Below are 19,081 nucleotides of genomic sequence, written 5' to 3'. Positions count from 1 at the left end.
TCTGCCTAGCCTGCTGAGTTCCTCCAACATTTTGTGTGTGCTCCTTAGTCATAGTCATAGTCATACTTTATTGATCCCAGGGGAAATTGGTTATTACAGCACTTTGTTGCCTGATCTGCTGTTCTTCCTGCATTTTGTATGTGTTGTTATGCTACACTCAAATGGCAATGCCGCAACTTGCAATGTAATAAAGAGTGATTAATCCTGGAATGGAGACTCCAATGTGCAGGATCCAGACTTCCAGGATCAGTAGTCAAATGTCACTCAAATGGCAGTCATGTTTTCTAACTTACTGCAGTGAATATAATAGTACTAAATATTGTCCATAAAGCATTTTACAACATCCTGAGGTTAAGAAAGGAGCAGTAAAATTGCCAGTCTCTCTTACTTGGTAAGTTGATGGAGAAGATCCTGAGAGGCAGGGTTTATGAACATTTGGAGAGGCATAATACGATTAGGAATAGTCAGCATGGCTTTGTCAAAGGCAGGTCGTACCTTACGAGCCTGATTGAATTTTTTGAAGATGTGACTAAACACATTGATGAAGGTAGAGCAGTAGATGTAGTGTATATAGATTTCAGCAAGGCATTTGACAAGGTACCCCATTGCAAGCTTATTGAGAAAGTAAGGAGGTATGGGATCCAAGGGGACATTGCTTTGTGGATCCAGAACTGGCTTGCCCACAGAAAGGAAAGAGTGGTTGTAGACAGGTCATATTCTGCATGGAGGGATCTGTTCTGGGACCCCTACTCTTTGTGATTTTTTATAAATGACCTGGATGAGGAAGTGGAGGCATGGGTTAGTAAATTTGCTGATGACACAAAGGTTGGGGGTGTTGTGGATAGTGTGGAGGGCTGTCAGAGGTTACAGCAGGACATTGATAGGATGCAAAACTGGGCTGAGAAGTGACAGATGGAGTTCAACCCAGGTAAGTGTGAGATGGTTAATTTTGGTAGGTCAAATGTGATGGCAGAATATAGTATTAATGGTAAGACTTTTGGCAGTGTGGAGGATCTTGGGGTCAGAGTCCATAGGACACTCAAAGCTGCTGCAGAGATTGAGTCTGCGGTTAAGAAAGCATACGGTGCATTGGCCCTCATCATTCGTGGGACTGAGTTTAAGAGCCGAGAGGTAATGTTGCAGCTATATAGGACCCTGGTCACACCCCACTTGGAGTACTGTGCTCAGTTCTGGTCGCCTCACTATAGGAGGTATGTGGAAACTATAGAAAGGGTGCAGAGGACATTTACAAGGATGTTACCTGGATTGGGGAGCATGCCTTATGAGAATAAGTTGAGTGAACTCAGCCTTTTCTCCTTAGAGCGACAGAGGATGAGAGGTGACCTAACAGAGGTGTACAAGATGATGTGTGGATAGTCAGAGGCTTTTTCTCAGGGCTGAAATGGCTAACACGAGAGGCCACAGTTTTAAGGTGCTTGGAAGTAGGTACAGAGGAGATGTCAGGGATAAGTTTTTTATGCAGGGAGTGGTGAGTGCGTGGAATGGGCTGCCAGTGATGGTGGTGGAGGCGGATGCGATGGGTCTTTTATCAGATTCCTGGACAGGTACATGGAGCTCAGAAAAATAAAGGGCTATGGGTAACCCTAGGTAATTTCTCAGGTAAGGACGTGTTCGGCCCTGCTTTGTGGGCCGAAGGGCCTGTATTTTGTTGTAGGTTTTCTATGTTTTCATGTTTCTAATACTTCTAATGTGTAGGAGATTCTCTTTGTACATAAGAAATAACATTGTTTTCTGGCATCACCCAGCTCCTCAACAACTTCCAGACCAGTATCTGATCTTGAAACACTGATGTAGTTTATTGCCATATGTGCAAATACCCGTATGCACAGTTGCAATGAAAAGTCTGCTTGCAACAGCATCACAGGCACATAACATCAGATACATAACATTCACAAAAAGAGCATCAATTAGCATAAACTATACTTGACGTAAAATGAACTGTGCAGTGCCAAGTCAATGCCTAGAGTATGTCAGTTTCTAACTGCTGCCAAGTTTGATAACTTAGATACCTCTGTAGCCAGAGGGTAGTGAATCTGTGGAATTCATTGCCATAGAGAGATGTGTTAGCCAAGTCTATTTAAAGGTATATTTAAAGCAGAGGATGATAGGTTCTTGATTAGTAAGGGAATCAATTGTTATGGGTAGAAGGCAGGAGAATGGGGTTGAGGAGCATAATAAATAAGCCATGATGGAGTGGTAGAGCTGACTCGATATGTTGAATGGCTTAATTCTGTTTCTATCTGAAACAGACGTGTGGAACACATGGACATTACATCACAGGAAGCTGTTTGTCCATACAGAATCAGATTTAAACATCTTATCACTGTCCTATGTGATGTGAAATGAGTTGTTTTTTTGGCAGTAGTACAACGTAAAGACAAAAAAATTACTATAAGTAACAAAATAAATAATGTGAATATAGAGGAATATTGAGGGAGTGAATATAAAGGAATATTGAGTCTGTTCAGAAATCTGATGGTGGAAAGGAAGAAGCTGTTTCTGAATTGGTTAGTGTGGGTGTAAAACCTTCTGTCCCTCCTTCCTGATGGTAGAAATAAGCTCATACTGGTTTCCAACCTGTTTGCCCACATTTCCTGTTTCATTAGTCAGGTCACAGAGCATAGGACTTGGGACATGATGTTGTAGTTGTATAACTTGTTGGTGAGGCTGCACTCAGATATTGTGAACAGATTTGGTTACCCTGTTATAGGGAGGATGGTTAAATTTGAGACTGCAGAGATTTACAAGGATGTTGCTAGGACTAGAGGGCCTGAATTTTAGGGAGAGATTGGCTGGGCTACGTCTTTATTCATTGGAATGTAAGATAAAAAGAGACAATCTTATAGAAATATTTAAAATTATTAGCGGATGGTAAAGGGATAGAGGTAACCAAAACTAGGGAGCATAGGTTTAGGGTGAGGAGGAAAATTTTAAAGGGATCTGAGTGGCAACTTCTTCATGCAGAGGGTGTGAGTATATGGGAGGAGCTGCAAGAGGAACTGGTTGAGGCAGGTTCAATAGTATTATTTAAGGAGCATTTAGATAAGTACATGGAGGGGAAGGGCCTGGAGGGATATGGGACAAATGCAGGAAATTGGGACTAGCTGGGTAGACAACCAGGTCAGCATGCAATCACTGGGTTGAATTGCCTGCATCTGCGCTATATTGCTCTGTAACTCGATGACTGCACATTATTTTCCCTTATGTGCCTCCTTGGTTTCCTTTTGAAAGCCCTGATTGACTCTTACTTTTTCACTCTGACAATCAATGTTTCAGATCATAACCACTCCAAAAACATTTTTTCATGTTCCATCCACGTCTATTGAAAGAGAGGAGTGGGATTAATTGGATGGGGCTTTGAAAGAGCCGATACAGACACAATGGTGGCTTCCTATGCTGCATTTTCTAGCAGTAAATTGGGCATTCTCTATTCATGGGTACTATTTTGAAAAAGTAGAGGAAACTTTGTGGGGAACGTGTGAGAATATCTGAGTGCCTCGAATGTTCCATCCATTTTTGTAAACAAATATAAAACCTGGAATATTCAGGGGGAAAAAGCCAAGGCAGTAGATTATTAGTTACATACTGGAGTAGATCTTCTACTGCTCTTGGACCAGTCTGCTCCTGCACAAACATTTAAAATTACTTTTGACCTGTCAATAAATAAAAATAATATTAAAAATAATTAATCATTTTTGAGTAGAGAAAAATAGAAGATAGATCTAACTGGCATGGTAGAACAGATACAAGAGCTGAATGATCTACTTGTGTTCCAGTCAAAGTACATTTATTATCAAAGTACATAAATGCCACCATATACTACTTCGATATTCATTTTCTTGCAGGCATTTCCAGGAAAATTAAGAAATACAATCAAATTTATGAAAAACTACACATAAATAAAGACTGACAGCCAATGTGCAAAAGAAGCCAAATTGTGCGAATAAAAAATACAAAGAACATGAGTTACAGAGTCGTAGAATATGAGTTATGTTGTAAATCTGTCAATTTGTAACTAACACACTCCTCTGTTAGGTTTATTCTAAGCGACAAGTAACACAGTACCAGAAGGAACTCCAGGAATGGGAAAAAGAAAAGGATCGCCAACAAGTGGAATTCACCATCACAGAACAGAGCCTACAGGAAAATGCAAACTTGACTTTCCAAAGACAGGTGCCTACGGACTCTCATTTGTACATTCAGTTATGTACAGGATAGACCCGTATTCACTGTTCTTCTCTAATTATCTGATGACCAGCCTTGGTAAAAGAAGGTGAAGCTACACCCAATGGGCTGTTGGGTTATGTGGACCAGGATTTTGACAAAGTGGTGTCGAAGGAACTATTTTTGTCAAGATAGTTTGTGACTTGGAGGGGAACCTGCAGATGGTGGTATTGCTGTGTGCCTGCACCCCTTCCTTTCCTAGTTTAAAGATATTGAGATGAGGGAGGTGTTTTCAAAGAAGCCTTGGTGAGTTATTGCAGTGCATCTATACCTGGTCCACTATGCAGCCTTAGTGCACCTGAAAATGAATGTTAACTTTAGCACCAAACTTGGATTGTGGATGGTGGAACAGACTATTATGAGGCTGTGTTCTACTGTGGACTAAATCATATTGGCAAATAGATTCTCGACAGCATTTATCAGACATCAGGAACTAAATTAGTTGAAATTTCCTTGAACAAACTATTGGAAAGGAACCTGTCACAAATCTGGTACTGTTATTCATTGATTCTACTCTCCTTGGTATTCCCAGACATGATAATCCATAGTACTATCTTTCTGGGATGATGTAAACATCATATACACAGCATATGATTTGCAGTAAAGAGATCAAAGCATGCACTAATAATAAACGCGAGATTCTGCTGATCCAGAGTAACACACACAAAATGCTGGAAGAACTCTGCAGGTTAGGCAGCATCAATGGAGGGGAATAAACAGTCAATGTTTGGGGCCAAGACACAGGTCCTGATGAAGAGCCTCAGTCTGAATTGGCTTTATTCCCCTCCATAGACGCTGCCTGACTCACTGAGTTCCTGTGGCATTTTGTGTGTTATCAAGGATGGCATTGTTTCTGCAGTCAGTACCAATGAAAAATAAATAGTCCTCCATTCCTACCTTTGCGTGTTCCACAAAGGAAGAAGGACAAGGAGGTAGTTTATGGAACCTTGGATGATAAGAGTGGTTTTCAACTAAGCCAAAAAGAAAAAAGATGCGTATGTAAGGTTTAGGAAGCTAGTTGGACAAGACCCTTGAGGAATGGTGGTGAATCTGTGGAATTCTTTGTCACAGAAGGCTGTGGAGACCAAATCATTAGATATATTTAAAGCAGAGATTGATAGGGTCTTAATCAGTAAGTGTGTCAAGGTTACAGGGAGAAGGCAGGAGAATGGGGTGGAGAGGGATAATAAATCAGTCATGATGGAATGGCAGAACAGATTCAATGGGCCAAATGGCCAAACTCTGCTCCTATAATCTTATGTAGAAGTCGGGGTACAATTTATTGAAGAGTGGTCTGTTCACCAAGAATCAAAGACAGCATTGCTTCTGCAGTCAATACAACTGAAAGGTAAACAAACCTCCACACTTAACTTTGCATCTTCAACTAGGGAGGAAGGACACCTAAGCAGGTTAATGGAATCTTGGATGATGACAGTGATTGTCAACTTAGTCAAAAAAAAAAAGAAAGTGTGCATAAGTTTTAGGAAGCTAAATTAGAAAAGGCTGATGAGAATATAGAGATAGCATTGTGGTCTAAGGGTCTATTCCTGTTCCATCATCTGTGTTTACCGTGTGCTAATTGGCTGCTCTATTCCTACTAAACATCTTGGTGTGATATGATGTTTCCTCCTTTGACCTGGAATAGAATTCTGAAGAAATATCTCCTATGATTTTTACAAAACAACTTTAAGCAGCTTCAGTTTTTGATTGGGTGGGTCCACAGAGGGATTGCACTCTCACCTATAAATCAGGAAGTTGTGGCTTAAACCCAGCAAAAAATCTCAGCTGATGTTGCAGTGCTGTGCTGGGATTGCTACACTGTGAAAGTGTCATCTTTAAGATGAAATGATAAAGCATTGTCCAGGGAAAGATGGATGTTAAGATCCCATGAAATAATTTGAATGGATTATGAGTATTTAACCCTGGTCTCCTTCATATTATTTTTATTTTGAGAAGCAGTACAGTAACAGGGTCTTCTGTCTCAATGAGCCTATGTCATTCAATCACACCCCTGTGACTAATTAACCTACTAACCCATACGTCTTTGAATATGGGAGTAAATCAGAGCACCCAGAGGGAACCTATGGAATCACAGGGAGAAGGTACAAACTCCTTACAGACAACAGTAGAATTGAACATGGGTCAATTATAGTGTTAAGTTAACTGCTACGCCACCGAGCCATCCAATAAATTTTTTTCCTTGTTCAACATTTCTAAAATAGATTATGTATTTGAAGCATTTATTTAAAATGGGAACTTTTGAATAGCCATTTTCAAATGTGTAAATTCATTTTCATTCCTTTCTGTTTTCTGAAAGTGTTGCAGAGACCTTCAAGGAACTTCTTCTCAGAGGATGCACAAGGGTACAGATGCTAAGATTATGAAGTACAAGGTGAGAAACAAGGACAGCCTGGAATAATGGAGATAAAAGCAAAGGTGTATGTAACAAGGAAATGTTCATTGATATAAAAAGTTTGGATTCATGAAGCTCTGGTTAGACCGCACCTGGAATATTGTGTTCTGTTCTGATTGCCTCATAATCGGAATGGATAAGACCATAAGGTACAGCAGTAGAATTAAGTCATTCAGCCCATTAAATCTGCTCCACCAGTTGATCATATCTAATTTATTTTCTCTCTCAACCTCATTCTTCTGCCTCCTTGGACACCCTTATTAATCAAGAACCTATCAACCTCTGCTTTAGATTTACCCAGTGTCTTGGCTTCCACAGATTCATCACCCTCTGATTAAAGAAATTCCTCCTCAGCTTTGTTCTAAAGGGATGACCTTCTATTCTGAGGTTGTGCCGAGACTCTCTCACTATAGGAAACATCCCCTCCATGTTCACGCTATCTACGCCTTTCAATATTCAGTAGGTTTCAGTGATACAGTATCTCCCCTAACCCATTCTTCTAAAGTCTAGCAAGTACAGGCTCAGAACCATTAAATGCTCCTCATATATTAACCCTTTCATTAACAAGATCATTCTCATGAACTTCCCCTAGACCCTCTCCAATGGCAGCACATGATACGTTCTTAGTAGAAGCTTTAGAGATGGTGCAGAGAAGATTTATCAGGATGCTGCCAGTATTAGAGAACATGTCTTATGAGTAAACGTGCAGTGATCCAAGTCTCTTTGGAGCAACAGGAGATGAGAAGTGAATTGATAGAGGTGTATAATATTAAAAGAAGCATAGAAAAGGCAGATAACCAGCGCCTTTTCTAGGATTGCTGTGGCCAATACCAGAGGTCATCCATTTAAGGTGAGTGGAGGAAATTTAGGAGAAATGACAGAGGTATTTTGCACAGAGAGTGGTAAGTGCCTGGAAGCGCTGCTGGGGGTGGTGGTTGAGGCTGTAAAATAGGGATATTTAAGAGACTCTTAGATAGGTACATGAATGTAATAAAATAAAGGTTATGAGCTGAGTAGGAGGGAAAGGTTAGATTGATCGTTGAATAGGTTTATTTTGGTCAGTACAATGTTGTGGGCCAAGGGGCCCGTACTGTGCTGTGCTATTCTGTTATGTTATCTATGTTGTCTATAATTAGATATGGTTGTTGACTAAATAGTGATTAAAATTATCTGACATGCAAATTTAATTTACCATTTTGTGTGAGGTATATATGAACATACAAAATAGGAGCAGGAATAGGTCACTTGCATTTAATCCTAATTTTCTACTCAGTAAAACCATAATTGATCTGATTGTAATCTCAACTCTGCATTCTCATCTATAGCTGGTAATCATTTACTCTTACATGGAACTGTATAGCACAGGAACAGGCTCTTCAGCCAATAATGTTGTGCCGATCTAATTAACGGGCAACCTAGCTAATCTCTTCTGCCTACACAATGTCCATATCCTTACATTTCCCTCACATTCATGTGTCTATCTAAACATCTCTTAAAATTCCCTCTCCCATCACCCCAGGCAGTACATTCCAGGCACCCACCACTCTCTGTGTGTAAAAAAAAAACAAACAAACTTGCCCCTCACATCTCCTTTGAAATCACTCCCTTTCACCTTAAAGGTATTAAACATTTCAACCCTGGGAAAAAGATACTGTCTGTCTACTCTGTCTGTGCCTCTCATAATCTTATACGTCTCTATCACAGGGGTTCCCAACCTTTTTTGTGCCATGGACCCCTACCATTAGTCAAAGAATTGGTAAACCCCAGCTTGGGAACCCCTGTTCTATCAGATCTCCCTTTGGCTTCCACTACTTCAGAGAAAACAACCCAAAATTGTTCAACCTCCTTTTATAGCCCATGACATTTAATCCAGGCAGCATCCTAGTAAACCTCTTCTGCACCCTCTCTAAATCCTCAACATGCTTCCTCTAATGGGACAGCCAGAGCTATCTGCAATACTCCAGATGCGGCCTAACTACAGTTTTTTAAAGCTGCAACATTACTACTTCACTTTTGAATTCAGTGCCTCCATTAATAAAGGTAAGCATGCCATATGCCTTCTTAACCACCCTGTCTAACTGTATAGCCACTTTAAGGGAGCTATGAATTTGGACTCCATGATCCCTCTGCTCATTAACACTGTTAAGGTTCTTGTACTGCCTCTTATCAACACTATATCTAACTTGATCTTAAAATATATATTCAAAGGCTGATTCCAGCATCCTTTGAAGAAGACGATCCAAAAGATGTTACAATAAAAATTGATTCATTATATATAGGTAGTGGGGATCTGGAGATGAAACTTGCTTCATTTGCCAAAGTATCTTGTGTAAAATCAATTTCAATTTTTATTTTGGTTCCACTCTCTAACGAGTGTGCTGTATGTGATATAAGACTTCAACTTACCAGTTGAAGAGCCTGCAGAATTGAATTCTTTGGAGATTGATACCAGGCCAGGTGTAAAACCTGACGAAGGGTCTCGACCCGAAATGTTGACTGTACTACTTCTTATAGCTGCTGTCTGGCCTACTGCATTCCACCAGCATATTGTGTGTGTTGCAGGTGTTATATAAAAGCAAGGATGCTTTGCTGAGACTTTATAAAGCGTTGGTCAGACTGCCCTTGGAGTATTGTGAGCAGTTTTGTGCCCCGTTTCTAAGAAAGGATGTGCTGGCATTGGAGAGGGTTCAGAGGAGGTTCATGAGAATGATCCCAGGAATGAAAGGGTTAGTATATGAGGAATGTTTGATGGCTTTGGGCCTGTACTTGATGGGGTTCAGTAGAATAAAAGGGGATCTCATTGAAACCAATCGAATATTGAAAGGCCTACGTATAGTGGATGTGGAAAGAATCCACATCCACATCTATATTGGTGAAGTCTAGGACCAGAGGTAGCAGCCTCAGAAAACAAGGACATCCCTTTAGAACAGAGATGAGGAAGAATTTCATTAGCATGAGGCTGGTAGATCTGTGGAATTCATTGTATATATTTAAAGTGGAGGTTGATAGATTTTTGGTTAGTAAAGGGCGTCAAAGGTTATGGGGAGGCAGGAGAATGGCGTTGAGAGGGATAGTAAATCAGCCATGATTTAATGGCATAACAGTCCCGATGGGCCAACTGCTCTAATTCTGCTCCTATATTTTGTGGTCTTATGAATTAGATTTATGAGATTGAATGATTGAATATCATATTGCATTGTTTGTGAAAAGGTGAAATAAACCTTTGCTACAAAACTAATGGGATGCTTGTTGCTGAATTAAAAATAATTTGGGAAAGCCACCTTTCAACTTCTGGTATCAAGGTTTACTAAGTAATTATAATTACCACAAAATACAATAGTCATAAATGCCGAAACTTTGCTAATTTCTGGACAGACCCTCCCTCCAATTAAGGAGCCCACAGAAACATGGGAAGGTCGAAATGTGGAAAGGCAACCGCCTGGGTTATGGGAGAAACCCAAACCGCCTAAACCCTTCCTGCTTCACCTGGGAGTCACTGCCAGAGCTCACTCCATGGAGGAATTCCAAAATAATTTCCCGTACGATGTTCCTAAACACTACATCATGAGGTAGGACATCTCTGATTTGTCCTGGGGCAATGGCATTCATGTGATGTTGCTAAATTTAATTGGGTCTGTTTCTGAAGGATTTATTACAGCAGCCTTCTGTCTGGTGGCATCCGTTAGTCTCGCGAGACCATGGATCTGCGCCTGGAAAATCTTGCTTCAATCTGTGTTGGCAGAGCAGTGTCTGTTGTGGCTGTAAAGGCCCACACGGGAGTGACAGTCTCAGCTACAGCGACTGCACTTGAAGGCACTGTCTTCCAGTGTTGTCTTGGTGCTGTTTTTCCAACGAGTGCACTTTTCTTCAGCAGCAAGCCTCAGCTTCTCTTCTTTTTTTAGACCTCTGCATAGTTCTGGCCTCTAGTGAGAGTGATCACTTGCAAAGTCCTCCCACCGCTTGACGTTCATTTTCAGGGACTTCATGTCTCTCTCGCAAACATCTTTGAAATGAAGATGGGGCCGCCCTTGTGCTCTCTTGCCAGGGGCCAGTTCCCCATACAGCAGGTCTTTCGGGATCCTCCCATCTGTCATGTGGTGTACGTGGCCCAGCCAGCGGAGATGGCGTTGTTGGAGCAGGGTGAAGAGGCTGGGTATCTGGGTGCGGGCCAGGACCTCATTGTTGGTGACTCGGTCAGTCCACGATCTGTCACCATGTGTCAAATCAGAATAACTCCAACATTAGTATATTTTCACGGCACACCCTTCCAAAGGGACTGTTGGGAAACAAAATATCCTTTTGGTTGGGTGACTAGATGAAATTTGTCTGGGCATGCTCTTGTCATTTCCGATGAATTTTAACACTGAGCTCAAATATTCAAAGGAAATTGAAGTAATCCCCATGATTTTTCAAAATAGACCAGAGATTTTTCTCCTAAATTTTGCTCGGAGAATAATCATAAATTCCTTGGACTTTTAATAGATATTTATGGTTGGAATTATCATCTTATCCAAGGATGGATAAGTTTTTTTTTTAAAGGGTGTTTGGCTCGTAACCTAAAGGATTTGATTTGTTTGTCACGTATACATCGACACATCAAAACCTACAGTGAAATGTATCATTTGTGTCAAATCAAATCAGTGAGAAATGTGCTGGGAAGCCCACAAGCTTCACCATGCTTCCAGCACCAATGTAGCCAACAACTTACTTGTATGTCTTTGGATTGTGGAAGAAAAGCAGAGCACCCAGAGGAAACCCACATGGTTATGGGGGAAACACACAACTCCTTACAGACAGTGGTGGGAATTGAAACCTGACTGGTTATAGCAGGCACTGTAAAGTAATGTGCTAATCACTACACTATCTTGCCATCCTAGTGACCCTGGAAGGAGAATGAAGAAGGATGGGGCTGTACACTCTGGGGCTTAAAGGAGTAAGGGGTGATCTTAATAAGACATAAAATTCTTAATGGGGTAGATACTGAGAGTTGTTTCTCCTCCAAATGTCTGTGGACTGGTGACTTTATTGAAGGCTTGAAAACAGCAACCCAGGTAGACAAGGTGGTGAAAAAGGAATTTAGCTCACTGGACTTCATCAGTCAGGGCACTAAGTTTAGGAGTTGGGACATTATATTGCAGTTGTGTGTCATTGAAGAAACCAAACTCAAAGGTCTGTGTACAGATTTTTGTCACCCTGATACAGGTTATATATGAAACTGGAAAGAACACAGAAATAATTTACAAGGATGTTGCAAGGACTAGAGGGCCTGAGTTATAGGGGGAGGCTGGCCAGGCAAGTTTTTTTATTCCTCGGAACATAGGAGGATGAGGGGTGACTTTATAGAAATGTTAAACATTATGAGAGGCATTCATAAGGAGGATTGCGATAGTCTTTTACCTAGTGTAGAAGAGTTTAGAACAAGGGGGCATAGATTTAGGGTGAGAGGGGAAAGATTTAAAAGGGACCTGGGAGATAACTTTTTCAAACAGAGGGTAGTGAGTATATGGAATGAGCGGCCAGAAGAAGGTACAAGAGTATTGTTTAAGAAGCACTGACATAGATACAGTACATGGAGGGATGGGACATAAAATGATATGTGCTGATCACAGGAAATGGTGATGAGTTTGCTGAGCACTGCGGCCTACATGCACTGGTTTGCTGAAGGGGCTGTATCCATGCAGTATTGTTCAATTACTCTATGACTAATTTATTGGGCATTCTAGCAATCAGAAGATAATGGGTATTGAGTTGAAAAGTTGATGGAGGAGTGGTGCAGGAGCATCAGGACTAGGACTGCCAGACTGGGGAACAGCTTATTTCCACAAGCTGTGAGACTAATGAGTACTCTGTCACCACTGAGATCTCATCTCTAGGACAGTGAACAGTATAACAGTATCAACATCATGTGCTGTGCCCAGTTTGAGCTTTGACTGACATTGCCCGCACACTCCTGATTTGGGTCAAGTGGATCAGTTCATTGGTATTCATTTCCAGTTCTCTGGCTGCTGTCTTCCATCATCATTCGTCTTTTTCTTCCTCTTCCCTTCAATCTTTCCCATAATTATCGTGTATTCTAACTCCTCTTTCCTAATCATATGTCCAATGAAGTTATGTTACCTTTTCATGATCTCTTACGTTATTCCTCTTTTTGTGTTTGCTCTGTTCATGACAACATCATTAGATATTCATTTCGTCCATGATATTCTTTGCATCCTCCTCAAAAACCACATCTCTGCTGCTTCAATTCGTTTCCTCATATTACTAGATATTGTCCATCGTTCTGAGCCATATAACGTAACTGGATAAACGTAACATTTCAGTACTCTGAGGTGGAGTTGTCAGTATACTGTTTACTATACTGTTTGCAGTTTACCTGTGCTGTGCACTTCACATGCATTTTGAATTATATTTTATTAATTTATTTGTGGAAATATTTTGTTTTATGTGATATATTTCCCTCAGGATTAATGAAGTATATCTATCTATCTATATATGTACTGTTGGTGTGCTGTGGTCTGGAGGAATGTTGTTTCTTTTGATTATTATAAATGTACAGTCAGATGACAATAAATTTGAATGGTGGAGGGGGCTTAAGGGGCTATACAAATTCCTCCTGCTGCTGCTTCTTGGGTTCTACGTAACATACTGCAGTACCTAAGTTTCAAAGTTCAAAGTAAATTTATTATCAGAAGTACATATATGTCATCAGATACTACCCTGAGATTCACTCACTAAGTTTTGGGTAAAATGAAATGTTCTTCTTTGCTCCTTTCATGCTTTGTTGGCAGAAACCTCATTTCAAAGCCACTCTCAGCCATTTCACAAATTGGAAGCAGTAGGAGATCTTGGGGCAAGTGGACAAATGTCAACACTGACTCACTGAGTTCAGCTTCAAAAGAAGACCTGAGACTTACAACTGATCTGATCACAACAGTTCTGAGGTAAATGTGAACCCCCTTATCACTCAAGCTTTGCGCTGAATTTTCCATTTATTTTCACAGATCCATACAATCCCATAGCATGGAAAGAGACATTCTAAGTCCTTCTTTGTAAAAGTTCCATAGAACCCAGCACAAAAAACAGGCCATTTGACCCTTCTAGTCTGTGCTGAAACATTATTCTGTTAGTCCCATCGACCGGCATCCAGTCCATAACCCTCCAGACCTCTCCCATCCTTGTACCTATCCTATTTATTCTTAAAACTTAAGTGAGCCCGCATTTACCACGTCAGATGGCAGCTCGTTCCACACTCCCACCACTCTCTGAGGGAAGAAGTTCCCCCTAATGTTCTCCCTAAACCTTTCCCCTTTCACCCTAAAGCCATGTCCTCTCGTATTTATCTCTCCTAATCTAAGTGGAAAGAGCCTATTCACATTTACTCTGTCTATACCCCTCATATTTTTGTAAACCTCTATCAAATCTCCCCTCATTCTTCTACGCTCCAAGGAATAAAGTCCTAACCTGTTCAATCTTTCCCTGTAATTCAACTCCTGAAGACCCGGCAACATCCTAGTAAATAATCTCAGCACTCTTTCAATCTTACTGATATCCTTCCTATAGTTAGGTGACCAGAACTGTACACAATACTTCAAATTTGGCCTCACCAATGTCTTATACAACCTCCCCATAACATCCCAGCTCCTATACTCAATACTTTGATTTATGAATACCAGGATGCCAAAAGCCTTCTTTACAACCCTGTGTACCTGTGATGCCACTTTCAGGGAATTGTGTATCTGAACTCCCAGATCCCTTTGTTTCTCCGCACTCCTCAGTGCCTACCATTTACTGCGTATGTCCTACCTTGATTTGTCCTTCCAAAATACAACACCTCACACTTGTCTGCATTAAATTCCATCTGCCATTTTCTGGCCCATTTTTCCAGTTGTTCCAGATCCCTCTGCAAGCTTTGAAAGCCTTCCTCGCTGTCTACAACGCCTCCAATCTTAGTGTCATTGGCAAACTTGCTGATCTAATTCACCATATTATTATCTAGATCATTGACATAGACAACAAATAACAATGGTCCCAGCACAGATCCTTGAGGCACACCACTAGTTACAGGCCTCCAGTCTGATAAGCAATCATCCACTACCACTCTCTGTCTTCTCCCACACAACAAATTTCGAATCCAGTTTACAACCTCTCCATGGATACCTAATGTCTGAACCTTCCGAACTAACCTCCCATGTGGGACCTTGTCAAAGGCCTTACTAAAGTCCATGTAGACAACATCCACAGCCTTTCCTTTGTCTACTTTCTTGGTAACCTCCTCGAAAAACTCTACAAAATTTGTTAAACACAATCTACCACGCACAAAGCTATGCTGACTATCTTTAGTCGGCCCTTGGCTGTCCAAATACTTGTATATCCGATCTCTCAGAACACCTTCCAATAATTTACCTTCTACTGATGTCAGGCTCACTGGCCTGTAATTACCTGGTTTATTTTTGGAGACTTTTTTAAACAACGGAACAAACATGAGCTACCCTCCAATCGTCCAGCACCATACTCGTGGCTAAGAACATTCCATCTTTAAGAAATCATATTTGTGTGAGACCATAAGACACAGGAGCAGAATTAGGCCCTTCAGCCCATTGAGTCTGCCATGCCATTCCACCATGGTTGATTTATTATCCCTCTTAAACCCATTCTGCTGCTTTCTCTCCGCAACCTACGATACCCTTACTAATCAAGAATCTATCAACTTCTGCTTTAAATATGCCCTCTAGCTAAAGAGCTATCCTACATTGTAGAATGACATAGTGAGAAAAAGACATTGTGTAGGCAGAAAGGGCCAGTTTAGTAAGGCATTTAATTGCTTGTTTAATTAGTTCAGCACGACATGGTGGAGGTGAAGGGCCTGTTCCTGAGCTGTAGTGTTCTATTTTATATTTAAGGCTGACAGCTTTTTGGTTTTATTGAAGGTGTCTGTTCGAAGATGTCTTCTTTCAACATCTGCTGGTTGCTCAGACTGCTGAACCCATACCATACTTTGCACAGTTCTGGAGTGAGGAAGGTGAAGAGTTGGCCATAAAGAAAAGCAAGATTACAGAGGCAGAGACTTTGAGTGCTGAGGGTGAACAGGAACAGGAACAGGACAAAACCCAAAAGATGGGAGCTGAAGGAGAATGGAGCGTGAGGGCTCCGGAGAGTCCGAATGTCAAGCAGACCACAGGTCAGACCTGTGTTCGGATGGATGAGAAATGGCTCACAGAAGAAGGACGAGAGTCACTAAATGCCATTCGCATCGAAGAGCAGCTCGCACGAAGGCGGAACCTCAAAAGGTAGGTAATCAGAAACAAGCAAGCATTGTGGGCTGAAGGGCCAGTTCCTGTGCTGTGCTGTTCTCTGCAATCACTTCATACGTATCATCAACCAGTCTCATTGGTCAGTAAATTTCAGTTCCTGTGCTGTGCTGTTCTCTGCAATCAACTTCATACGTATCATCAACCAGTCTCACTGGAGGTGGAGAGGGTCAGTAAATTTCAGTTCCTGTGCTGTGCTGTTCTCTGCAATCACTTCATACGTATCATCAACCAGTCTCATTGGTCAGTAAATTTCAGTTCATTGGCATTACTGTATCAGGGGATCTGTCCTGGGACCAGCATGTCAGCAGCATCACAAAGAAGCCATGATAGCGCCTCTATGTTCTGAGAAGTTTGTGTAGATTTGACATGTCATCAAATCTTTGACAACTTCTATAGAAGCGCAGTGTAGAGTATCATAACTAGGGATGGAAACACCAATGCCCAAGACCAGAAAAGTCTATAGAAAGTGTTATATATAGCCCAGTCCATTACAGGAAAAGCCCTCCCCCCATTGAGCACATTTACATGGAGCATTAACGCAAGAAAATAGCATCCATCATTAAGGACTACCATTATCCAGGCAATGCCATCTCCTTGCTATTACCATTGGGAATCAGGTACAGGAGCCTTGGGTCCCACACCACCAGGGTCAAGAACAGTTATTACTCTAGACTCACTTTCAAGGGCTCTAGAACTCATGTTCTCAGTATTTATTTTTTTATTTACATAATTTGTCTTCTTTTGCGTATTGGTTGTTTGACAGTCGGTGTTTATGCACAGTTTTCCATAAATTCTATTATATTTCTTTATTTTCCTAAAATGCTTGCAAGAAAATTAATATTAAGATAGTATATGGTAACGTATACATACTTTGATAATGTTGATTCTGACTTTTACTTTGATATAAAGCTTCACTGGTAACTCACACAAAATGCTGGAGGATTGGAATTAAAATGGTTGGCCACTGAGAAATCCTGCTTGTTGCAGATGAAATAAAGGTGCTGGACAGAGCCAGTTTTAATTCCAATCCCCATTCTCATTTTTGACATGTTGGTCCATGGACTCCTGTACTGACACAATGAGGCCAGTCTCAGGCTGGAGGAGCAGCACCTTGTATTTCGTCTTTGTAGCCTCCAACCTAACAGCATGAACATCTATTTCACCAGCTTCTGCTAATTTCTCCCCCTCCACCTTTTACCATTATCCATTGTGGCTCCCCTCTTACCCCTTCTCTTCTCCTCGCCTGCCTATCACCTCCCTCTGGTGCACCATCCTCTTGCCCTTTCTCCCATGGTCCTCTCCAATCAAATTTATTCTTCTTCAGCCCTTTACCTTTACCACCTATCACCTCCCAGCTTCTCACTTCATCCCTCCTTCTCCACCCACCTACCTTCCCCCTCACATGGCTTTACCTATCAGCTTTGAACTTGTACTCCTTCCCCTTCCCCTTCCCCCGTCGTCTTATTCTGGTTTCTTTCCCCTTACTTTCCACTCTTGATGAAGAGACTCAGATCAAAACATCAACTCTTCATTGCTTTCCCTAGTTGCTGTCTGACCTGCTGAGTTCCTGTAGTATTTTGTGTGTATTTACTCTAGATTTCCATCATCTTCAGAATCTATTGTGTTTAAGCTTCACTGGTACCGGACAGTCCTTTCTTAACGCTGTAACCTCTGTCATTTTTGCAACGCATAGTCAGTACAAGATGTTGATAAGGCTGCATTTGGAATATTTTGCTTCAAGTTGCTAAGTGTGAACATCACTAATAATGTTTCCCGGTCCAACACATTGAAGTCATGACCAAGAAAGCTCATCAACACCTTTACTTCCTCAGGAGGCTAATGAAATTTGTCATGTTGCCGTCAACCCTTACCAGTTTTTATTGATGCAACATAGAAAGCATTCTGCCTGGATGCATCATGGATTGGTATGGCAATGTGTTCCAGGATTTTAACCCAGTGACAGTAAAGGAACACTGATTTCTCAGTAGTATACTGACTTGGAGGGGAAACCTACAAGCAGTGTTTCCATGTTACTATGCCCTTGTCCTCCAAGGTGCAAGGTGCTGTGGAAGAAGTTCTGGTGAGTCACCGGAGTGTATCCTGTAGATTGTATAACCTGCAGCCAGAATGTGCCTTAGACATTGTGCTCAAAAGGTTAGTGTGACGTTCTACAGAGGATGACTGAGCATGATTTTCTGACTGTGTAGATTCATTCTATCAGACGCAGACCGATTGCGTACTCTATTTTGGTGTGAGGTAAACTCGCTCTTTTTTGTCTCCATCACTTCCCAGGCTGCCCGAGTTCTGCGACCTCTTAGAGCTGATTCTGGAGAACACGCTGCAGAATATAGTGATTGAAGCCAGTCGAGGAGAGGTGGTTCTGACATCTCGACCCAGGGTGATCGCCCTGCCTCCCCCGGTCTCCAGGTAGCACCCTGAGAAGTGGGAAAAGTAGATCTGGAGAAATTGTTTATTGTCAGGGCAGGTGTTCACTCTAGATGATTTATAATATATTGTGTAAAGATTAGCTTTATTTGTTACATGTACATCGAAACATACAGTGAAATGCATCATTTGTGTCAATAACTAATTGTCTGCGGAATTGCTGGGGACAGCCTGTAAGTTATACTTCTGGCACCAACATAGTATGCCCAGAAAATACTAATTCTAACCTAGGTGTCTTTGGAATGTGGGAGGAAACCAGAGAACCCAGAGGCAACCCATGAGGTCATGGGGAGAACATACAAACTCTTTACAGACAGTGGCAGGGATTGAACCCCGATCAGGAATTGCTGGTGCTATAAAGCTTGCACTCATTATTATACCTCTGTGTCGCTCACGGAGTAGGTTAAATGGTCATCAAATGGTCAGCCAAAGGGCCTGTAGTGTGCTGAGCTATTCTATGTTTAAGAACTCCTTTCCTGTAGCCCTACATTTTTTTTCTGTCCATGTATCTATTTCATCAATAAAGAGAATATGAGAAGAGTTATCTGAGATTTTATGTCAGGAACTTCACAGTAATCCGTAGTTTTATTTGACTTTAGAACATCTTTGAGTGTACAAGGGATTTCAACAAGCAAAGAAGAACTGGATTGCAGCTTATCCAAGTAAG

At 41.3% G+C, this 19,081-nt stretch overlaps 1 protein-coding gene across 7 annotated transcripts in view; it reads left to right on the top strand.

The window, feature by feature from the left end:
- cfap65 (cilia and flagella associated protein 65) overlaps window positions 1-19,081 on the top strand; it is a 218,755-nt gene that overhangs the window by 187,535 nt on the left and 12,139 nt on the right. For 6 of the 7 annotated variants that reach the window (XM_072260976.1, XM_072260975.1, XM_072260974.1 and 3 more), the window contains 7 exons: window positions 4,057-4,194; window positions 6,563-6,637; window positions 10,034-10,227; window positions 13,447-13,599; window positions 15,586-15,945; window positions 18,262-18,396; window positions 19,014-19,076. In XM_072260976.1, coding sequence (XP_072117077.1) covers window positions 4,057-4,194; window positions 6,563-6,637; window positions 10,034-10,227; window positions 13,447-13,599; window positions 15,586-15,945; window positions 18,262-18,396; window positions 19,014-19,076 — 1,118 coding nt within the window. The remainder of the gene's footprint in view (window positions 1-4,056; window positions 4,195-6,562; window positions 6,638-10,033; window positions 10,228-13,446; window positions 13,600-15,585; window positions 15,946-18,261; window positions 18,397-19,013; window positions 19,077-19,081) is intronic. The other variant, XM_072260978.1, reaches the window with a different exon arrangement.

The sequence above is a fragment of the Mobula birostris genome, chromosome 6 (assembly GCF_030028105.1).
Source record: "Mobula birostris isolate sMobBir1 chromosome 6, sMobBir1.hap1, whole genome shotgun sequence".
In the NCBI taxonomy this organism is placed as follows: domain Eukaryota; kingdom Metazoa; phylum Chordata; class Chondrichthyes; order Myliobatiformes; family Myliobatidae; genus Mobula; species Mobula birostris.
This window is presented reverse-complemented; position numbering and strand designations above follow the sequence as displayed.